We start from the raw sequence: 23,120 nt of genomic DNA, 5'->3' as shown, positions 1-23,120 counted from the left end.
CCAAGGAAAGCCGAGAAGGGAAAATGACAGGCCACTGAGCCCAAGTACATTAGCCATTGAAACTGATGAAAGGAAAGCTGCAGTGGAGGAAACCAAATTAAATGAGGGGATACACAGGGATATGCAGTGGGAGAATGAAAGGGTGAGGTCAGTCTTTGTGTATGGGCTCCAGGAAGTTGAAGGGGAAACATATGAAGCAAGAAAACAAGGGGAAAAAAAAGCAATTGAAAGCATCATGAAAGCAATAGGAGAAGACGACATGACCCAGCTGGAAAATTTTCGGAGAATAGGGGGATTTGTAAAAAAAAGAACCCGGCCAGTGAGAGTGACCTTCAAGGCAGAAGCGACTCAGACCAGGATCCTGCAGGAGAAAGCACGATTAAGGGACTTGCCGGCATACAGGAAGGTGTATCTCGACCGCGACAGAACACAAGAAGAAAGGCAGAAACTGAGAGAGATGGTACAAAGGCGAAAGGAGGAAAGAGAGGGGATGGAGAAGACTGACAGGAGATCCCAGACCCAGGAAGAAGATCAAATACAGCCTCCCTCACAACTTCCTATAGAAGCCTCCTAACCAGGTCAACCGCAGTGCAACCAAACACTCTAAATCAAAACTCCCATGCCACATCCAATGCCCCCACTCACTACATTACAAACTCCACCCCCACAGCAACAACCCATAGTTCCTTACCAGGTTTCCCACTTCCCCAACCCCAATATACCTCCCAGACCACAGTCTTAGAAAAGAAGTTGAAGGTGTGGTATACAAATGCAGATGGAATAACAAACAAGTATGAGGAGTGGCACGAAAGAATCAAAGAGACATCCCCAGACATAATAGCACTCACAGAAACAAAACTCACCAGAATAATAACAGATTCAATCTTTCCATCCGGATATCAAATCCTCAGGAAAGACAGAGGGAGGAGAGGGGGAGGAGGAGTTGCACTGCTCATTAAAAACCAGTGGGGTTTTGAGAAAATGGAAGGAATGGATGGCACGGGAGAAAGGGACTACTTAGTTGGAGCAATCCAGTCTGAGGGACATAAGGTGATAATTGCAGTAATGTACAACCCACCACAGAACTGCAGGAGGCCAAGAGAAGAATACGATGAGAGCAACAGAGCAATGATCGACACACTAGCCGAGGTGGCCAGGAGAGCACACATGGGGGGAGCAAAGTTACTAGTTATGGGTGATTTCAATCACAAGGAGATTGACTGGGAAAACCTGGAGCCCCATGGGGGTCCCGAAACATGGAGAGCCAAGATCATGGATGTGATACTGGAAAAACCTCATGCATCAACATGTCAGAGACACTACCAGAGAGAGAGGAGAGGATGAACCAGCAAGGCTGGACCCTGTATTCACCATGAGTAGTTCGGACATCGAGGGTATCATGTATGAAAGGCCCCTGGGAGCTAGTGATCATGTGGTTCTGTGCTTCGACTACATAGTTGAGCTCCAAGTGGAGAGAGTAGCAGGAATAGGCTGGGAAAAAACCAAACTACAAAAGGGGGAACTACTCAGGCATGAGGAACTTCCTTCAAGACATTCAGTGGGAGAGGGAACTGACAGGAAAACCAGTACAAGAAATGATGGACTATGTAGCAACAAAATGCAAGGAGGCAGAGGAGAGGTTTGTTCCCAAGGGAAACAGAAATAATGGGAAGAACAGAACGAGTCCTTGGTTCACCCAAAGGTGTAGGGAGGCAAAAACTACGTGTACTAGAGAATGGAAAAGGTACAGAAGACAGAGAACTCAGGAAAATAAAGAAATCAGCCGAAGAGCCAGAAACGAATATGCACAGATAAGAAGGGAGGCTCAGAGACAATATGAAAATGACATAGCATCAAAAGTAAAGACTGACCCGAAGCTGTTGTACAGCCATATCAGGACGAAAACAACAGTCAAGGACCAGGTAATCAGACTGAGGAAGGGTGATGGGGAATTCACAAGAAACGACCGAGAGGTTTGTCAGGAGCTCAACACAAGATTTAAAGAGGTATTTACAGTAGAAACCAGTAGGACTCCAAGAAATCAGAACTGTGGGGCACACCAGCAAGTACTGGATGACGTACATATAACCAAGGAGGAGGTGAAGAAGCTGCTATGCGAACTTGACACCTCAAAGGCGGTGGGACCTGACAACATCTCTCCATGGGTCCTTAAAGAGGGAGCAGAGATATTGTGTGAGCCATTAACAAAGATCTTCAACACATCATTTGAAACTGGACAACTCCCTGAGGTATGGAAAATGGCAAATGTAGTCCCAATTTTTAAAAGGGAGACAGACATGAGGCACTTAACTACAGACCTGTATCACTAACGTGTATAGTATGCAAGGTCATGGAGAAGATCATCAGGAGGAGAGTGGTGGGGCACCTGGAAAGAAACAAGTGTATAATTGACAACCAGCACGGTTTCAGGGAAGGAAAATCCTGTGTCACAAACCTACTAGAGTTTTATGACAAGGTGACAGAAGTAAGACAAGAGAGAGAGGGGTGGATCGACTGCATATTTTTGGACTGCAAGAAGGCCTTCGACACAGTTCCTCACAAGAGGTTACTGCAAAAGCTAGAGGATCAGGCACACATAACAGGAAAAGCACTGCAATGGATCAGAGAATATCTGACAGGGAGGCAACAACGAGTCATGGTACGAGACGTGGTGTCAGAGTGGGCGCCTGTGACAAGCGGGGTTCCACAGGGGTCAGTCCTAGGACCTGTTCTGTTCTTGGTATATGTGAACGACATAACGGAAGGGATAGACTCAGAAGTGTCCTTGTTTGCAGATGATGCGAAGTTAATGAGAAGAATCAAATCGGACGAGGATCATGCAGGACTACAAAGAGATCTGGACAGGCTACAAGCCTGGTCCAGCAACTGGCTCCTTGAATTTAACCCTGCCAAATGCAAAGTCATGAAGATTGGGGAAGGGCAAAGAAGACCGCAGACACAATATAGTTTAGATGGCCAAAGACTGCAAACCTCACTCAAGGAAAACGATCTGGGGGTGAGTATAACACCGAGCATATCTCCTGAGGCACACATCAATCAGATAACTGCTGCAGCATACGGGCGCCTGGCAAAGCTACGGATAGTGTTCCGATACCTCAGTAAGGATTCGTATAAGACTCTGTATACCATCTACGTCTGACCCATACTGGAGTATGCAGCACCAGTTTGGAATCCACATCTAGTCAAGCATGTCAAGAAATTAGAGAAAGTGCAAAAGTTTGCAACAAGACTAGTCCCAGAGCTACGGAGATTGTCCTACGAAGAAAGGTTGAGGGAAGTCGGCCTGACGACACTGGAGGACAGGAGGGTCAGGGGAGACATGATAACGACATATAAAATACTGCACAGAATAGACAAGGTGGACAAAGACGGGATGTTCCAGAGATGGGAAACAGACACAAGAGGTCACAATTGGAAGTTGAAGACTCAGATAAATCAAAGGGATGTTAGGAAGTATTTCTTCAGTCATAGAGTAGTCAGGCCATGGAATAGCCTAGAAAGGAATGTAGTGGAGGCAGGAACCATACATAGTTTTAAGGCGAGGTATGATAGAGCTCATGGGGCAGGGAGAGAGAGGACCTAGTAGCAATCAGCGAAGAGGCGGGGCCAGGAGCTGTGAATCGACCCCTGCAACCACAAATAGGTGAGTACACACACCCACACACACCCTCCACCACTTGACACAAACACGTACCCCCCCTCCCCTAACCACCTCTCCCCTTTCCCTAACCACCTCACCTTAGCCACCTACCCCTCCCCCAAACCACCTAACCCCTCCCCAAACCGTCTAACCCCCCCAACTACCTCCCTCCCTCCAATAACCATCCTCCCCCTCCCCATAACCATCCATCCCCTCTCTCCCACAAACCATCTAACCCCCTCCCCCAACTATCTCTACCCCTCCAACCACCATCCTCCCCCTCCCCCACAACCATCCATCCCCTCTCCTCCTAACCATCTATTCCCCTCCCCCTAACCACCCGTCCCCCATTTTGTGGAGGTAGAACTCAAAAAAAGGGAGGAAGACTGGGAAAGGAGACTAGATGAGCTGGAAAGGAAGATGGAAGAGAGGTTAGCAGCAGAATGCAGAAGGTGGAAGCAACAGGCCACTGCAGCAGAAATCAAGATAGAGAGATTAGAAGAGGAGCTGAGACATCTGAAACAGCACAGAGACAAAGACATTACAGAAGTAGCATCGGCAATGGGTACATCAAACACAGACAACAGGTCTGAAGGAAGCATGGAAACTAAACTGAATGCAGAGGTCCTGTCAAACCCACATGGGGCCAAAACAAAGACAGGGAGCACACTAGGACAGAATGAGAGTTTGGAAGACATTGAAGGAACTAGGACATGTGCTAGGACCTTACCAGATACCTGTGGGGGCCAGGAACAGGTGAGCAGGAAGGACAAACCAAGAAGCATAGGGGTCATAACTAGGGAAGGGACTGAAGGAAGGAACACTCCACGGGAAGGAACTAAAACACATCAGAGGATGCAATGGGAGTTACAGTGGGAGGTGGAAAGGGAGAGATCCGTGTTTGTCTATGGGCTAGACGAAGCTAAAGGGGAAACTTATGATGAAAGAAAGCAGGAGGAGAAAAAAGCGATTGAAGATATCATGAAGGTGATAGGCGAGGGGGACATGACCCAGGTGGAAAATTTTCGGAGAACTGGGTGGTTCACAAAGAAAAGGAATCGGCCTCTCAAAGTAATTTTCAAGGCAGAATCAACCCGAACCATGATCCTGCAGGAGAAAGCACGGCTGAGAGGCAAGCAGGAGTTCCGGAGTCTGTACCTCGATTGAGAGAGAGCACAAGACGAAAGGAAGACAATGAAAGAGAGAGTTCAAAAACGAAAGGAGAAATGGGAGGAAATGAAAAAGGAGAGCAGAATAACCCAGGATCAAATGGAAGGACAAGCGCACGCCCCCAGAAACACCTGCAGAAGTACTCCAGCCACGACACCCCCAAGGCAACTGAACAATCCAAACCAACCATCACACACCGATCCCTCTGTTTCCACCCCCCACACCACAGTTACAGTATTAGAACAGAAGTTGAAGGTTTGGTACACAAATGCAGATGGATTAACGAATAAACATGAGGAATGGCAAGAAAGAATCAATGAGAAGTCCCCAGACATCATAGCAGTTACAGAAACAAAACTCACGGAGACAATAACAGATGCAATCTTCCCACCAGGATACCAGATCATGAGGAAAGATAGAAGGGGCAGGGGGGGAGGTGGGGTTGCTCTGCTCGTAAAAAAACAGATGGAAATTCGAGAAAATGGAAGTCATAGATGAGACCGGAGAAACAGACTACATAGCAGGTACACTTCAGTCTGGGGAAAACAAGGTGGTCATTGCAGTGATGTATAATCCACCACAGAACTGCAGGAGGCCAAGAGAGGAATATGAAGAGAGCAACCGAGCAATGGTGGACACACTTGCTGAGGTGGCAAGAAGAGCTCACTCCAGCAGAGCAAAGTTGCTGGTTATGGGGGATTTCATCCACAGGGAGATTGACTGGGAAAACCTGGAGCCACATGGGGGTCCCGAAACATGGAGAGCCAGGATGTTGGACGTGGTGCTGGAAAACCTCATGCACCAACATGTTAAGGACACTACCAGAGTGAGAGGGGAGGATGATCCAGCAAGATTGGACCTTGTGTTCACCCTGGGCAGCTCAGACATTGAGGACATCAAGTATGAGATTCCCCTAGGAGCTAGCGACCACGTGGTTCTGTGCTTTGAATACATAGAGCTGCAAGTGGAGAGAATAACAGGAGTTGAATGGGAAAAACCTGACTTTAAAGGAGGGGACTACATGGGGTTGAGGAACTTCATGCGGGAGGTCCAGTGGGACAGAGAACTGCCAGGAAAGCCAGTAAATGAAATGATGGAATATGTAACAACAAAATGCAAGGAGGCAGTGGAAAGGTTTATTCCTAAGGGCAACAGTAACAACGGGAAGACCAGAACGAGCCCCTGGTTTACCCGACGGAGTAAGGAGGCAAAAACAAAGTGCAATAGAGAATGGAAAAAGTACAGAAGGCAGAGAACACACGAAAATAGGGAGATCAGTCGCAGAACCAGGAATGAGTACGCACAGGTAAGGAGGGAGGCCCAGCGACAGTATTAAAATGACATAGCATCGAGAATCAAGACTGACCCAAAACTGTTGTATAGCCACATCAGGAGGAAGACAACAGTCAAAGACCAGGTGATCAGATTAAGGACAGAAGGTGGAGAACTCACAAGAAATGATCAGGAGGTATTTGAGGATCTGAACAGGAGATTTAAGGAAGTTTTTACAGTAGAGACAGGAAGGGCTGTGGGAAGACAGCACAGAAGGGAACATCAAGAGGGAATATACCAACAAGTGTTGGATGACATAGAACAACTGAGGAGGAGGTGAAGAAGCTCTTAAGTGACCTTGACACCTCAAAGGCGATGGGATCTGGAGTTTACCTGGAGAGTTTACCTGGAGAGAGTTCCGGGGGTCAACGCCTCCGCGGCCCGGTCTGTGACCAGACCTCCTTAGGTCAGTGTCCCAGGATGCGACCCACACCAGTCGACTAACACCCAGGTACCCATTATACTGATGGGGAACATAGACAACAGGTTGAAAGAAACATGTCCAATTGTTTCTACTCTGGCTGGGAATCGAACCCAGGCCCTCGCCGTGTGAAGCGAGAGCGTTAACCACCAGGCCACCAGAGCCCTGGGTCCTAAGAGAAGGAGCAGAGATGCTGTGCGTACCTCTAACCACAATCTTCAACACATCCCTTGAAACTGGGCAACTACCTGAGAAATGGAAGACAGCTAATGTAGTCCCCATAATTAAGAAAGGAAACAGAAACGAGGCACTAAACTACAGACCTGTGTCTCTGACATGTATTGTGTGCAAAGTCATGGAGAAGATTATCAGGAGGAGAGTGGTCGAACACCTGGAAAGGAACAAGATTATAAATGAAAACCAGCATGAGTTCATGGAAGGCAAATCTTGTATCACAAACCTCCTGGAGTTTTATGACAAGGTAACAGAAGTAAGACACGAGAGAGAGGGGTGGGTAGATTGCGTTTTCCTAGACTGCAGGAAGGCCTTTGACACAGTTCCCCACAAGAGATTAGTGCAGAAGCTGGAGGATCAGGCGCATGTAAAAGGGAGGGCACTGCAATGGATAAGGAAATAAATGACAGGGAGGCAGCAACGAGTCATGGTACGTGAAGAGGTATCACAGTGGGCGCCTATTACGAGCGGGGTCCCACAGGGGTCAGTTCTAGGACCAGTGCTATTTTTGATATATGTGAACGACATGATGGAAGGAATAGACTCTGAAGTGTCCCTGTTCGCAGATGACGTGAAGTTGATGAGATGAATTAAATCGGACGAGGATGAGGCAGGACTGCAAAGAGACCTGGAGAGGCTGGACATGTGGTCCAGTAACTGGCTTCTCGAATTCAATCCAGCCAGATGCAAAGTCATGAAGATTGGGGAGGGGCAAAGAAGACCGCAGACAGAGTATAGGCTAGGTGGACAAAGACTACAGACCTCACCCAGGGAGAAAGACCTTGGGGTGACCATAACACCGAGCACATCACCGGAGGCACACATCAACCAAATAACCGCTGCAGCATACGGGCGCCTGGCAAACCTGAGAATAGCGTTCCGATACCTTAATAAGGAATCGTTCAAGACACTGTACACTGTGTATGTTAGGCCCATACTGGAGTATGCAGCACCAGTCTGGAACCCACACCTGGTCAAGCACGTCAAGAAGTTAGAGAAAGTACAAAGGTTTGCAACAAGGCTAGTCCCAGAGGTCAAGGGAATGTCGTACGAGGAAAGGTTAAGGGAAATCGGACTGACGACACTGGAGGACAGAAGGGTCAGGGGAGACATGACAACGACATACAAGATACTGCGGGGAATAGACAAGGTGGACAGAGATAGGATGTTCCAGAGAGGGGACACAGGGACAAGGGGTCACAACTGGAAGCTGAAGACTCAGACGAGTCACAGGGACGTTAGGAAGTATTTCTTCAGTCATAGAGTTGTCAGCAAGTGGAATAGCCTAGCAAGTGAAGTAGTGGAGGCAGGAACCATACATAGTTTTAAGAAGAGGTATGACAAAGCTCAGGAAGCAGAGAGAGAGAGAGGACCCAGTAGCGATCAGTGAAGAGGCGGGGCCAGGAGCTGAGTCTCGACCCCTGCAACCACAATTAGGTGAGTAGGTGAGTACACACAGGAGCTTGGACTCGACCCCTGCAACCTCAACTAGGTGAGTACACAAACACACACACACACACACACACACACACACACACACACACACAGAATTATTATTATAATCAAAACTAAACTCTAAACCTACCAGGGTGCAAACATACATGGAAAATAATATTTAAATATGCACGATGGCACTCATCCTGTGCTTTACACACATCTATGAACCAGGGAAATGCAGATATACGCATTGACAAGCAATTGTGTGTATATATATATATATATATATATATATATATATATATATATATATATATATATATATATATATATATATATATATATATATATATATATATATATAGGGGATGTGTAGATCAAGTGTTTACATTGAAGCATATATTTTTTTATTTTTTTTTATTAACACACTGGCCGATTCCCACCAAGGCAGGGTGGCCCGAAAAAGAAAAACTTTCACCATCATTCACTCCATTACTGTCTTGCCAGAAGGGTGCTTTACACTACAGTTTTTAAACTGCAACATTAACACCCCTCCTTCAGAGTGCAGGCTCTGTACTTCCCATCTCCAGGACTCAAGTCCGGCCTGCCGGTTTCCCTGAATCCCTTCATAAATGTTACTTTGCTCACACTCCAACAGCACGTCAAGTATTAAAAACCATTTGTCTCCATTCACTCCTATCAAACACGATCACGCATGCCTGCTGGAAGCCCAAGCCCCTCGCACACAAAACCTCCTTTACCCCCTCCCTCCTACGTTTCCTAGGCCGACCCCTACCCCGCCTTCCTTCCACTACAGACTGATACACTCTTGAAGTCATTCTGTTTGGTTCCATTCTCTCTACATGTCCGATCCACCTCAACAACCCTTCCTTATATATGTGAACAGTATTTAGATAAAGGTAGGAAAGTTTTTTTTGCATTTATGGATTTAGAAAAGGCATAGGATAGTGTGGATAGGGGAGCAATGTGGCAGATGTTGCAAGTACTGTGTTCCCTCGCTTTTCGTAGTTCTCGGCAATCGTAAATTTCGCCAATCATAGGGGTATTTTCGTATAAACATGGACTCGCTTTTCATAGGTTTTCTCGCAAATAGTAGTTCGTCCAGGACGCTTACGCACCGTGTGAGCCGGGGAGGCCTCCCTACCCAGCCAGTCTGGCATTGTTTACCAGTGAGTGAAGGTCCCCTCAAGTGCTCCTACGAAATATTTCATAATATTCCACTCATTTTAGTGCTTGCAAGTACTAAATAAGCTACCATGGCTCCAAAGAAAGCTCCTAGTGCCAAGCCTGTGGTAAAGAAGGTGAGAAATATGTACAGTGACAAAGTCTTGTACCATTTTAGGGAAGTGTTAAAGAGACGCCAGAAACAGAGCTCTCTCCACAGTTACTTTGCGAGACAAGACTAGAGTGACTCTCAAGGTGGTCCTAGTGGCATTAAGAAACAGAGAAGAGAAGCAACCCCAGAGAAGCAATTGGTACCTGAGGTGTTGCTGGAAGGGGATTCCCCTTCCAAACTGTAAACAATCCAATCTCTCTCCTCCTCCAGTCTGCAGCCGCAGCAAGCAGCAACAAGGCTGCTCCTATATCTTGCCGTCCCCTGGGCCTATCCGAACTCCAGTGATGGCCAAATTTGCAAGTACTGCTGTAACAACATGCAAGTTAACTATAGTTACATAAAAACTGACGGTGACGACAACGAAATGGACTAAATATGACAGAAGAGGGACCGGCATTCAAGTACCAGACCTGCTGCCAGACGTGAACCAGACACGAGACGTTTTCCACTAAATGAAATAACTGACCTCCATATCAACTGCACCAGTGTTTAACGGGAAGACAACATGGCAGAAATCCTGATCAACTAAATCTCCAAGGAAATGCCAGGTCTGTAGGACTTTTTTCGTCAGTGCCAAACGAGGGGAAGATTTGAGCCTTTAAACATGGCTGACCGGCATTCAAACAGCAGCTACTGCCAGACGTACAACTAGCGAAGTGAAATTCTCATCTTTACTGACGTTCATCTGTTGACAGTAGCATCATATCTGTACCACCATCATATTACCTGTACCAGTGCTAACGAGAGGGAAACACAGGAGACATCGTCAAATCAACAGTACAAAACTCCAAGGTATAGGACGGTTATCCCTCAGTGCCAGTCGTGGGAAAGAAGTGAATAGTTAAATAGTCAAGGATAATGTTTTAGTAGCTGACCTATATTCAGCTGACCAGTGTACAGTGAGAGAATCATAGCAGAAAAAGCCAAATATATCTATAAACTCAAGGAAAGTCAGGTGGTGTTACTCCCCTCAGTGTTTTAAAAATGGCTGAGTCAGCAGAACAGGTCAGGAGACAACAACACGACACAACCCCCGATAAATGGAATTGAGGGGGATTTGGAAGGATAAAACCATTGATTAAACCTTTCTGGTCTACCAGAATGGAAAGGAGTTAGAAGTTAATTGGTGAAGCCAGACTGTGAAGTGAGGTGGGTAGGGGAGGGTGTAATAAAGGGTTAAATGTAAGGGTGTTGTGAAGTTAAGGGAAAAGTGAGCAGTGAAGAGGGTTTTGAAGAGGTTAACTGTAAGGGTTTTGTGAAGTTAAGGGAAAAGTGAGCAGTGAAGAGGGTTTTGAAGAGGAAATTTTACTAGTAATTCAGTGTAATTAAAGCAGATACTAAGTGTACTAGGGACTGGAAAAGAGAAATAAATATTATTGTATATGAGTAAAAGAGCGAAGAGTGAAAATGGCAGGCATTAGAGGGGTACAGGCTGCCATAATTATATTTATATTTCTTCTTCAATTCCATGAAGAAAGAAATCAGTCATGGGGGTTGGAAAAGGTGAATGGAGTAACAGCGCCCTGGACAGTAAAAGCCCAACAGTTGCCATCCTACCAGAAAAGTAAACCTCACTATCGCCGCAAGGTATGGCAACACCGCATACCCAAACAAAAACAATGGCACACAGCTCTTATTGTAGCGCTCTTAAGTGGTGATATCCAAATTAATCCAGGACCTCAAACTATTGTGCAGAGGCAAAACAGACAGATAAATGACGGCGATAATGACGGTCTAGTAGCTAGGGATGATAACCTTAACTCCATATGTAATGCATACATAGGTCAATGTGAGACAATACAGCCATTATTATCTCAAACACTACCAAACAGATGCATACACTGTACTAAAGTACGCATGAAAAACAGAAAAGGCACCTTATGTAAAATGTGTAAGGGGTGGGTGCATGATGGATGTATGTACAATTATAGCAACGGTGCCAGAATTCATTTTGTGTGTAATAAATGCACTTTGGTACAGTTACCCTTTAGCAGTGATGACATTGATTTACCTAATTTTAATACAAATGACCCATTGCCATATATTAATGATTATGATTGTTTTATGAAAACAGGCCTTCACTTTATCCATGTCAATGCAAGATCACTTCTTCCTAAATTGGCAGAGATTAGGATTCTAGCTAACAAAATTAGGGCGGCAGTTATAACCATCTCTGAATCTTGGTTGGATGATACGGTGACTGACGACGAGGTCAAAATAGAAGGTTACAATATAAAACGCTTAGATAGGAACAGAAAGGGTGGTGGAGTATGTGCCTACATTAGAAATGACTTAGCTTACAACCCAAGACCTGATTTAAATAACAATAAACTGGAGATTCTATGGTTTGAAGTGCTGCTTCCCAAGACCAAACCCATCTTAGTAGGAACTAGTTACCGCCCTCCTACCCAGGACCAGTTCTTAGAAGACTTTTCCAGAGTCTTGTCCGGAGTTGAAAGCAATTGCGAAACAATAATACTGGGCGACTTCAATATCTGTTTTCAGCAACAAAATAACGGGCTATGCAAAAGGTATAAGCAAATTCTAGGATTAAATAGCTACACCCAACTAATTAATAAACCAACCCGGATCACACAGTTCTCAGCCACCCTAATTGACCACATACTTTGCAACCGCGCTGAGAACATTAGTCAGTCAGGCGTCATTACCACAGGTCTTAGTGATCATTTCATCATTTACTGCACCAGGAAAATCACTAGGGATAGGATAGGCCTACACAGGACAATAAAAATGAGGTCAACTAGAAACTACAGTAAAGAAACACTGGTAAATAGGCTACACAATTGTGACTGGACAGAGATAACAAGTTGCACGGACGTAAACGATGCCTGGGAAAAATTCAAAACAATGTTCACTACCATTCTTAATAATATTGCACCAGTTAAAGAGGTTAGGATTAAACGAAGAACTGAACCCTGGATGACTACTGAGATATTAGATAATATGAAATTCAGAGACCAGCTGCTAAAAAGATTTAAAGCAAACAGACAGGATATTGCAGCACTAAATGAATTCCAAAGGGTGAGGAACAGAGTACAGAGGCTTATAAAAGGAGCAAAGGCAAAGCACTATTGCTCAAAAATTGAAGAATATAAGCATAACCCCAGAAAGCTCTGGCAACAACTAAAACAGTTGGGGTATAGCCATAAGCCAGTAGATAGGTCTAACATAGTACTCACTATCGATAATGAGGTATGCCACGAAACATCTAAGGTGGCATATTGCTTTAATTCCTACTACACATCTGTTGCATCAACACTAGTAAGTAAACTACCAGCTGCATCAAATACCTTTAACACAGACTCTGATAAGTTTCAAACATACTATACCAATAAAGGGGTAACCCCAAACAGTTGTCAACTAGTAAGTGTATCTCATGACTTCATTCAAAAAGAACTAAGCAGGTTAAACCCAACTAAGAGCACAGGCCCTGATAACATCCCGTCTAAGTTCCTAAAAGATGGTGCTTCTGAACTGTCAATCCCTATTGCTCACATAATAAATCTATCAATCACCACTAATACCGTACCGGAGGGGTTCAAGGAGGCCAGAGTTACTCCTATCTTCAAGAAAAATAATAGGTCTGATGTAAGCAACTATAGACCTGTTAGTATACTCAGTATAATATCTAAAATTCTGGAGAGGGCGGTGTATTCTAAAGTAGTTAAGTACCTTAATGACAACAGCATTCTCCATAGCTATCAATCGGGCTTTAGAAGATCCTACTCAACCGATACCTCCCTTATTAATCTGATGGATTACCTGAGAACTGAAATGTCAAAAGGGAACCTCATAGGTATGGTAACCTTAGACCTGCAAAAGGCCTTCGATACTGTCAACCACAATATATTATGTAAGAAACTTCAAGCTATCGGTATAGGTTCTGTAGACTGGTTTAAGTCCTACCTTAGCAACAGGAGACAAATAGTCAAAATCAACAAAACGGAATCAGAACCCCTGCCGATAACATGTGGAGTTCCCCAAGGTAGTATTCTGGGTCCCTTACTATTCTTATGTCATGTCAATGATATGCCTATCAGTGTCAAGTGCAAACTCCTACTGTATGCAGATGACAGTGCTCTGTTAGTGACAGGTAAAGACCCACAAGATATTGCTAATGTTTTAACACTGGAACTGGAGTCCTGCAGCAAATGGTTAGTAGACAACAAACTATCATTACACCTAGGGAAAACTGAAGCCATTCTCTTTGGAACGAAACATAAACTGAGAAGGGTAAATAATTTTAATGTTCAGTGTAATGGGGAGTCCATCACTTTGGTTTCATCAGTTAAATATCTGGGAATCCCCTTTGACCCATGCATGTCAGGAGAATTGATAGGGAACAGTGTAGTAAAGAAAGCGAATGCCAGGCTGAAGTTTCTGTATAGACAAGCACAGTGTCTACCTACTGAGGCTCGCAGGACCCTATGTCTAGCCCTTATACAATGCCATATGGATTATGCTTGCTCTTCTTGGTACTCTGCCTTGACAAAAAAACTGAAAGATAGACTGCAAATCACCCAGAACAAAATCGTAAGATTCATCCTGGGGCTGGGACCAAGAGAACATCTAGGCCAGGATGAATTACAGCAGTTGGATATGCTGAGTGTTGAAGACAGAGTAAAACAGCTGAAGCTAAATCATGTTTATAAAATTGCTCACGAACAGTGTCCAGAATATCTTGCTGTCAATTTTGTCAAGGTTGGGAACCAAAGCAATCATAGTACTAGGGGGAGAGAGCACAACTTTGTAGTACCCACAGTCAGTGGCCAGGCTTCAAACACCTTTTATTGTACAGCAATAAAGGAATGGAACAGACTACCCACAAATGTCAAGGCCAGTCATAGCTTGAACCAGTTCAAGAAGACTGCCAAAAAGTGTCTGATGAATGAAGCAACAGAAAGGGAGGGGAATGATTTTCTATTCTTTAGCTAAAATACGTGTAAATTTTACCTTATCCCTAGTAATGACCCTCGTATTGTAGATAGTCGTAATTACCCTCGGGTAGTAGATAGTCTTAATGACCCTCGTGTAGTAGATAGTCTTTTTAGTATGATAATAAGATGTTATCTTCATTATAGAATAATAAGAAAATATTATAACCTTTATATTATAATAATAAGGTAAAAGGACCCCAATGGAAATAAGTCACTCTGTCTGACTTTTTTGGGTTATCCTAGGTTCTCTACACATATGCTGCTATGTATGATAATTCTATGTAACTGTATTGTGTATACCTGAATAAATTTACTTACTTACTTACTTACTTACACTATGAAGAATCTCCAATAAAGGTAAGTGTTATGCTGTTAATGTTTCATTCATCATTTCCCATTGTACTGTTTATGTACTACATGTATATTTCATGTAAAATTTTTTTTTGTTTTAATACTTCTGAGTGTCAGAAACGGATTAATTGTATTTACATTATTTCTTATGGGGAAAATTGATTCGCAAATCGTAAATTTCGTTTATAGTAGCTCCTCCAGGAACGGATTAATTACGAAAAACGAGGGACCACTGTATATGGAATAGGTGGTAAGTTACTAAATTCTGTAAAGAGTTTTTATGAGGATAGTGAGGCTCAGGTTAGGGTGTGTAGAAGAGAGGGAGACTACTTCCCGGTAAAAGTAGGTCTTAGACAGGGATGTGTAATGTCACCATGGTTGTTTAATATATTTATAGATGGGGTCGTAAAAGAAGTAAATGGTAGGGTGTTCGGGAGAGGGGTGGGATTAAATTATGGGAAATCAAATACAAAATGGGAATTGACACAGTTACTTTTTGCTGATGATACTGTGCTTATGGGAGATTCTAAAGAATAATTGCTAAGGTTAGTGGATGAGTTTGGGAGTGTGTGTAAAGGTAGAAAGTTGAAAGTGAACATAGAAAAGAGTAAAGTGATGAGGGTATCAAATGATTTAGATAAAGAAAAATTTGATTTCAAATTGGGGAGGAGGAGTATGGAAGAAGTGAATGTTTTCAGATACTTGGGAGTTGACGTGTCGGCGGATGGATTTATGAAGGATGAGGTTAATCATAGAATTGATGAAGGAAAAAAGGTGAGTGGTGCGTTGAGGTATATGTGGAGTCAAAAAACGTTATCTATGGAGGCAAAGAAGGGAATGTATGAAAGTATAGTAGTGCCAACACTCTTATATGGGTGTGAAGCTTGGGTTGTGAATGCAGCAGCGAGGAGGCGGTTGGAGGCAGTGGAGATGTCCTGTCTAAGGGTATGGTGTAAATATTATGCAGAAAATTCGGAGTGTGGAAATTAGGAGAAGGTGTGGAGTTAATAAAAGTATTAGTCAGAGGGCTGAAGAGGGGTTGTTGAGGTGGCTTGGTCATTTAGAGAGAATGGATCAAAGTAGAATGACATGGAGAGCATTTAAATCTGCAGGAGAAGGAAGGCGGGGTAGGGGTAGTCCTCGGAAAGGTTGGTAGAAAGGGGTAAGGAGTTTTTGTTGGCGAGGGGCTTGGACTTCCATGAGCGTGTTCGATAGGAGTGAATGGAGACGAATGGTATTTGGGACCTGACGATCTGTTGGAGTGTGAGCATGGTAATATTTCGTGAAGGGATTCAGGGAAACCGGTTATTTTTATATAACCGGACTTGAGTCCTGGAAATGGTAAGTATAATGCCTACACTCTAAAGGAGGGGTTTGGGATATTAGCAGTTTGGAGGGATATGTTGCATATCTTTATACGTATATGCTTCTAAATTGTTGTGTTCTGAGCACCTCTGCAAAAACAGTGATTATGTGTGAGTGAGGTGAAGGTGTTGAATGATGATGAAAGTATTTTCTTTTTGGGGATTTTCTTTCTTTTTGGGTCACCCTGCCTCGGTGGGAGACGGCAGACTTGTTGAATATATATATATATATATATATATATATATATATATATATATATATATATATATATATATATATATATATATATATATATATATATATATATATATATATATATATATATATATATATATATATATATATATATATATATATATATATATATATATATATATATATATATATATATATATATATATATATATATATATATATATATATATATATATATATATATATATATATATGTATATTGCACACTGAATATTATACTTCTCCACAACGTCAGATTTGTATCTCTTAATTTATACACACTGAGAAATACTTGTTTACTGAAACTGGTTCGGTTTATTAATAGTGTTTATTTAAAAAAATCTACGGTTTAGAAAATTTTTCGGAATTAAGGCATTTTTTATATTTGTATTCAGGGACTAACGACCCACGTGCATGATAATTGCTAACCTTAACGACATATTTATGCCAACAGATGCTCCCGTGTGCAAGGATGCCCCTGGGGAAGCTGCTCGCGTGTACGCCTCTGGTCTGGGCCAGATCATCAACGTGTCCTGCGAGGTGCTGGCGTCTCCAACCTCCGTCAGGTATTCTTGGGTCTTCAACAACTCCATCACCTCCCAGAGGATCTCAGGAGAGCAGGTCGTAGCAACTCCAGGTACGTTACTCTTAGAGGAAATAGCAAATAGAATACTGAATACTTTAAAAATTGAAGCAAGAACCAGGCGATTTTTTAACAGAAAGGACGTCAACATTCCCCGCAATACCAGTGATATTGCTCTTTAATTTTTACCAAGATTTTATCAGTTCATAATTACCTACTTGTGTTTACATGAGGTGAGCGATGCTGGTGGTGTCCAGTTCTGATGCATAATTTACCACGAAGGATAATAATATCATAGCTAGAAGAATTCACAGTTAACTCACACATAATATAAATTACAGAATAATTATACTTTATTTTTATCCATCCAGGACAGCTATCAAGACGCCACTAGACACTGCTGGAGAACACACCGGAACGTCTTTTAAAGATTTAATTTACACATATGAATTATTTTATCTAAATTAATTTTAAACTTTTCTGTTATACTCAGAGCTGCCTCAAGTACTTATCAGTACGCGATATGTTAAAAAAAATAATTCCTTCATTTTATTTTACACTTTATTGGTCGCAACTTAAGTTTGTGTGTATTCAGTGAGAAGCGCCTGAAGGGGTACATTATTAGTTAAAGGGTCTTGTTTCTTACATTACTATGAAATAGGAACCTTGGTTTCTGTCTTGTTTCTTTTAAACGTTCATTGTGATTTCTTGATGCTGCTGATGGCCGTTTGCCTCAAGGACTCTTAATTATCATTCCTTTCCTGCAGCCAAATCTGACTTACCACATTCCTCAGACGTTGTATGACTAACAGATTTACAACTTTCTGGTAATGGTAAAAAAATTAATTTTTAATTCCTGTATAGATTTTGGTTTCATAAGTTTATTCCAATTCATCACAAGCTAACATCGTGAAGGTGGTTCATAGCATCTCTGAGGTTCTTCTGGGTGTTCAGCCTACTCCTCTACTCTCTTGTTTCTGCCATTGTCATATCAAACGGTGCTAATCGTACTGGTCAATCTCGATCATGTCTTCAGTAAATTACGGCTCTGTCAGTAACATGACGTTCACTTTCTTCGTTGTTCCAGTCTGTTAATGAATGTCGCACTTTCAGGCAGAAATATGCAACATATATAAAGCGACGTTATATATAATAAATTTTTCATACGAACAATGGGAAAAGTGACGTCTTTTACGCAATAAATCTTGGTGATGGATCCGTGGATTTTTTTCACGTTTTTCAAGTTGGCCGAAGGGTCGCGTGTTTACAGAGGCACAGGGCTTTTCCTCACCCTCACCGCCTCCAGTTGCTCTCCTAAATTCCTTACTCAGTGTGTGTTTATTAGATGATTGCAGATTTTTCATAGCTCCGTCTCATCCCTGGTTAATAACCACCCATAATACCCAAGAAGAATTGCAGAAATGACAGTGGTGCCTAAAAGAAGAAAGAGTTGATAAAGCTCTGAAGAGGTGAACACAGGAGACGTTTTAGGTATGCTGTTCAGTGGAGTGGTTGTGATGCAGACTGTCCTCACTCTTGGTCAGAAAGAATATACCATCTGCTTAATGATGATAAAATAATAGTTAGAATGTGACATTATAGAAAGAATATGTAGACTGAGGAGGAAATGTGGTTCCTGTCTGCACTGATGATCGATTCCCTTAAACTAAAAAACAAAGGAAAAAATAGCATGCCCTTGACATTGCTCTTGACTTGGTGTGACTTCTTTAGACTGTTACTTGGTCTCTGGGTCATTTTTGACTTGTTTTTTGAGGTCCTGACAAAATTTCAAGCTATCGCCCTTCTGGTTTTGGAGCCAAGAAGCGAGGCACAAATTTTGCACCAACTCGCCTCATGTTCAAATTTTTATTCAAAATGCTTTTAAACGAGCCATAGCACTTGAAATATAATTGACACTTTGATGACGATCTTTGTGAATACCCTTCCTAACTTTTTTCAGTGTTGTCACCTGTTTTTGACACTGATGGACAGCCAGAGTATTCATCATTCTACTGGTGTTTGGCCTACTTTGAATTGAGAAAACCATTTAAAACAGTGTCCGTCCCATTGCTTCATTACCAAATGATTTCTGAATCATTTTGTGAATTTCACTAGGCGTTTTTTCCCGCCCGACGATGTTTCTTCAGAGCCTCTATTCTGTTACACAAAATATGGCAACAACGCATTGACAACACGACAACACGAAAAAAAACCTTGTAAACGTTGAAAAAGAAACAAAGTGAAACATTAATATCCCTGAAATAACTTCCCAGCTACTCTCTTTCTCTCTTCCTCTGTCTTTTTCTCTGTCTGTCTGTCTATCTGTCTGTCTGCCTGTCTCTCTCTCTCTCTCTCTCATCACTACCTTTACCAAAATATTCACTACACTTGCAGATGGTGGGAGTGTGGTACAGTTCGTGGCGAGGACCCATCAAGACTACGGTACTCTTCAGTGCTGGGCCCAGAACCTGGTAGGCAGAATGGTTCACCCATGTCTTTTCCACGTGGTGCCAGCAGGTTAGTTGCTGTAACACGTGTTATTTGTGCAAGTGGGTGCACCTGTGAAGTACCATTGTACCTAGACTTACTCCACTACTAACTCTACCACTTCTTCTACTCCATTACTAGCACTGCTACTACTACTTCTACTGATAATGCTTCCCTTCGCTTCCCTCTCTGTCTACCACTACTCTCCCTACTACTTCTACTATTTTCACTACCAGCATTACTTCTACCATTACTTCTCCACATATTTCTTTCTTCCTCTCTGTGTTCAGTCCTTGTCTCCTTCTATATAAACTGGCTCCCTCACCATCGTGTTAGTGTGACTTGTAAATAGTCCAAGTCGGAGCGAAACGTTGTCTAAAGCTTCCCTTTCCTATGTGCGGGTTATTTGCATACAATAAGTATTACCCCCAAATCCTTCCTATTAAAAGCCTGGGTTACAGTAGAGCGTCGGACTGTCAATATGTGGACCGCGGTTCGAGCCCCTCGTCCACTCTTCTGTTTATTTATCAAGAGTTATTTAATATAACTTAATTTGATTTCATAGAAAATGTGGCTATGAAGGGGTAAGAATAGATCTACTGTTAAAGCTCCTGGGCCGAGGGAAGTATTTCAGTTGGGTTACAGTTGATGCCTCTCACGAAATGTAATACAATATTACCTCCAAATCCTTCCTATTAGAGGCCTGGGTTATTCCAGACCTGGGTAGTCTAACTATGGGCCCTTGGGCCACAAGTGTTTGCGAAATAAAGCCCAGAGGTAGACTGACACAACCTGACGTGAAACTGGCCGTGGGGCACGACGTGTACAGAACACATCTCAACTCTCTACTAATCATGGTCAAGGAGTGGGATTCTCACTCTACTGTAATGTTGTCATTCTGGTAACCCAGCATTATTTCACAAACATAACCTCACCGTTGCAAATACTTTTATATATATATATATATATATATATATATATATATATATATATATAAATATATATATATACATATATAAATATATATATATACATATATAAATATATATACATATATACATATATAAATATATATATATATATATATATACATATATATATATATTTATATATATATAATTTATATATGTATATATATATATATTTATATATGTATATATATATATAGCTGGAATGGGGACCCTCATCCACAGAGAAGACGATAAACGTACCTCAGGGCAAAAAGATCACAGTAAACAGGTGATTTCAGAATATGCAAAACAACCACTGTGAAAGAATAGAGAAATTCCAAGCGCTTTCGTGACTACTCACATTATCAAGGAACAATGAAAGTAATGCATCAAAGGAAAGCATATAAAGGGTCTAGCACACACCTCACTATCACATCCCACAACAAAGCAACACCCGACGCGCTACTCATAAGAAAGGGAACACTGCAGTAAGCCCGCTGGCCCAACTAGACAGGTGCTTCACACAACCCACCAACAAACTATTCTACCCAAGAATTAAGCATTTTAAAATTTATTATTTGTCCAACGCATTATTAAATTCTTCCAAAATTCTATTAATTATAAGTGGATCTAATTTATATAAACCAAAGGAAATATTCATATTATTGACAAAACTGCTTTTTATGAAACAAGATTCAATTATATTTCTGTCAACCATGGACTTGCTTGATACAACTTTCTCAACTTTTTGAAAATCAATTGGATGGTTAAAATCTCTCACATGAATAAATAGTGCATTGGAATCTTGTCCAGTTCTAATGCTATATTTATGTTGTTTTAATCTAAGTTTGAGATTTTTACCAGTTTGACCGTAATAAACTTTATCGCAAATTTTACAAGGAATCTTATAGACACATCCGTCAGCATTTTGGGGGGAATTCTTTATCAAAAGTTTTTTTTTACTGTATCAAGATTTTTAAATACAACTTTGATATTAAAAGTCTTAAGAAGAGAAGGCATATCAACCAAGTTTTCATGGTAAGGGAGAACCAACATATTTTTAGTTGAATAAGGCTAGTTGTCCCTTTCTGGATTGTAAAAAGTATTTCTAGCAATTTTGAAAGATTTATCAATTACGTTTCTTGGGTATTTCAAAACATAACCTATTTCATAAATTTTGGATATTTCCTCATCTATGAACTCTGGACTACATATACGCAAAGCTCTCAAAAACATTGATGAGAAAACAGACAGTTTAACTCTATCTTGATGTGAAGAATAATAGAGGACATAGGAACAGTTATTTGTAGGTTTTCTGTAAATTTTAAATTTGAATTCATTATTATCCTTAATAATTAAAACATCTAGAAAAGGCAATGAGTTATTTTCTTCAAACTCAACAGTAAAGTTTATAGAATGGGCTAAGCTATTTAATTTGCCAAGGAAATGGTGTATATCTGCATTCTTGGGCATAAGACACAAAATATCATCAGCATATCTGGACCATTAAGCTCTATTATGGAGGATTGTGTTAAGCTGCCTTGTTTCAAAAAATTCCATGTATAGGTTACTAAGAACAGGTGAAAGAGGATTTCCCATTGCCATACCAAACTTCTGAGTGTAAAACTTTTCATTAAATACAAATTTTGCATCAACAATGCAAAGTTTGATAAGTTTAATGATAGTAGGAACTGGCAATGGTAAATCATAATTAACGAGTTCTTCAGATAAGAAACTTAATAAATCATCAACAGGAACTTTCGTAAACAAGGAAGTAACATCAAAACTAACCATGTTAAAATCATTTTAGTCAGTCAAGGAGCTTAATTTATCAACTAAATCCATGTTGTTTTTAACATTAAAGTTAGAAATTTTGCCAACAATAGGGCTCAAAATGCTAACAAGCCATTTGGATAATATAAATGAAACTGATCCTTTGGAGCTAATAATTGGTCTGACTGCATTCCCTGGTTTGTGTGTTTTTATTAGTCCATACATGTAAGGTAAAGATGGAAGTAAATTGTTTAACTAATTCATCTTTGCCTTTCAGTAGAAGTTTTATTGTTTTATTGAAATTGCTGTTAACGGTTTCTAGGGGATTTTTCCTAAGTTTAGAATAGGTTTCAGTATCATCTAAGAGATTATTCATTTTTTCTTGGTAATCATTTTCTTTCATAATTACTATTGCATTTTTTTATTGTTATTAAGTGTATCATAAGACTTAAAGAATCTTTGAGGGCAATTGGGAATGTTTGGTTTTAACATAGAGCTATATACCATTCCTTTACTAATATTAATTTCATCAGTGGATAAATCAGAAAATTTTTCAAAGTTACAAAACGCTTTTGCAATTTCAACATTATTAAGTTTTTTTTGAAGTTGCAAAACTTAGGGCAAAACCTAGAGCAGCCGTTGTATTTTTGTCTAAAATTTCATCTGATAAGTTAATTACAAAATTGTTATTAGCATGCTTTGTCCAATCACTATTTTCAATTAAAATGTCTAATTTTCTTTGTAGTTTGTTGTTTCCCAGTTTTCTTCTGCACTGATCAAGTCCCACAAGTTAAAAATTCGACTTAA

The 23,120-nt window shown here is 41.3% G+C and overlaps 1 protein-coding gene across 1 annotated transcript in view; it reads left to right on the top strand.

Moving 5' to 3' along the window:
* The window catches only part of LOC128686032 (protein turtle-like), a 660,191-nt gene that overhangs the window by 578,704 nt on the left and 58,367 nt on the right, over nt 1-23,120 (top strand). Inside the window, exons 11-12 of the mRNA XM_070083444.1 lie at nt 16,975-17,157; nt 19,498-19,620. Coding sequence (XP_069939545.1) covers nt 16,975-17,157; nt 19,498-19,620 — 306 coding nt within the window. The remainder of the gene's footprint in view (nt 1-16,974; nt 17,158-19,497; nt 19,621-23,120) is intronic.

The sequence above is a fragment of the Cherax quadricarinatus genome, chromosome 9, assembly GCF_038502225.1.
Source record: "Cherax quadricarinatus isolate ZL_2023a chromosome 9, ASM3850222v1, whole genome shotgun sequence".
NCBI lineage: Eukaryota > Metazoa > Arthropoda > Malacostraca > Decapoda > Parastacidae > Cherax > Cherax quadricarinatus.
The sequence above is the reverse complement of the archived record's forward strand: the minus strand, read 5'-3'. Positions and strand labels throughout refer to the sequence as shown.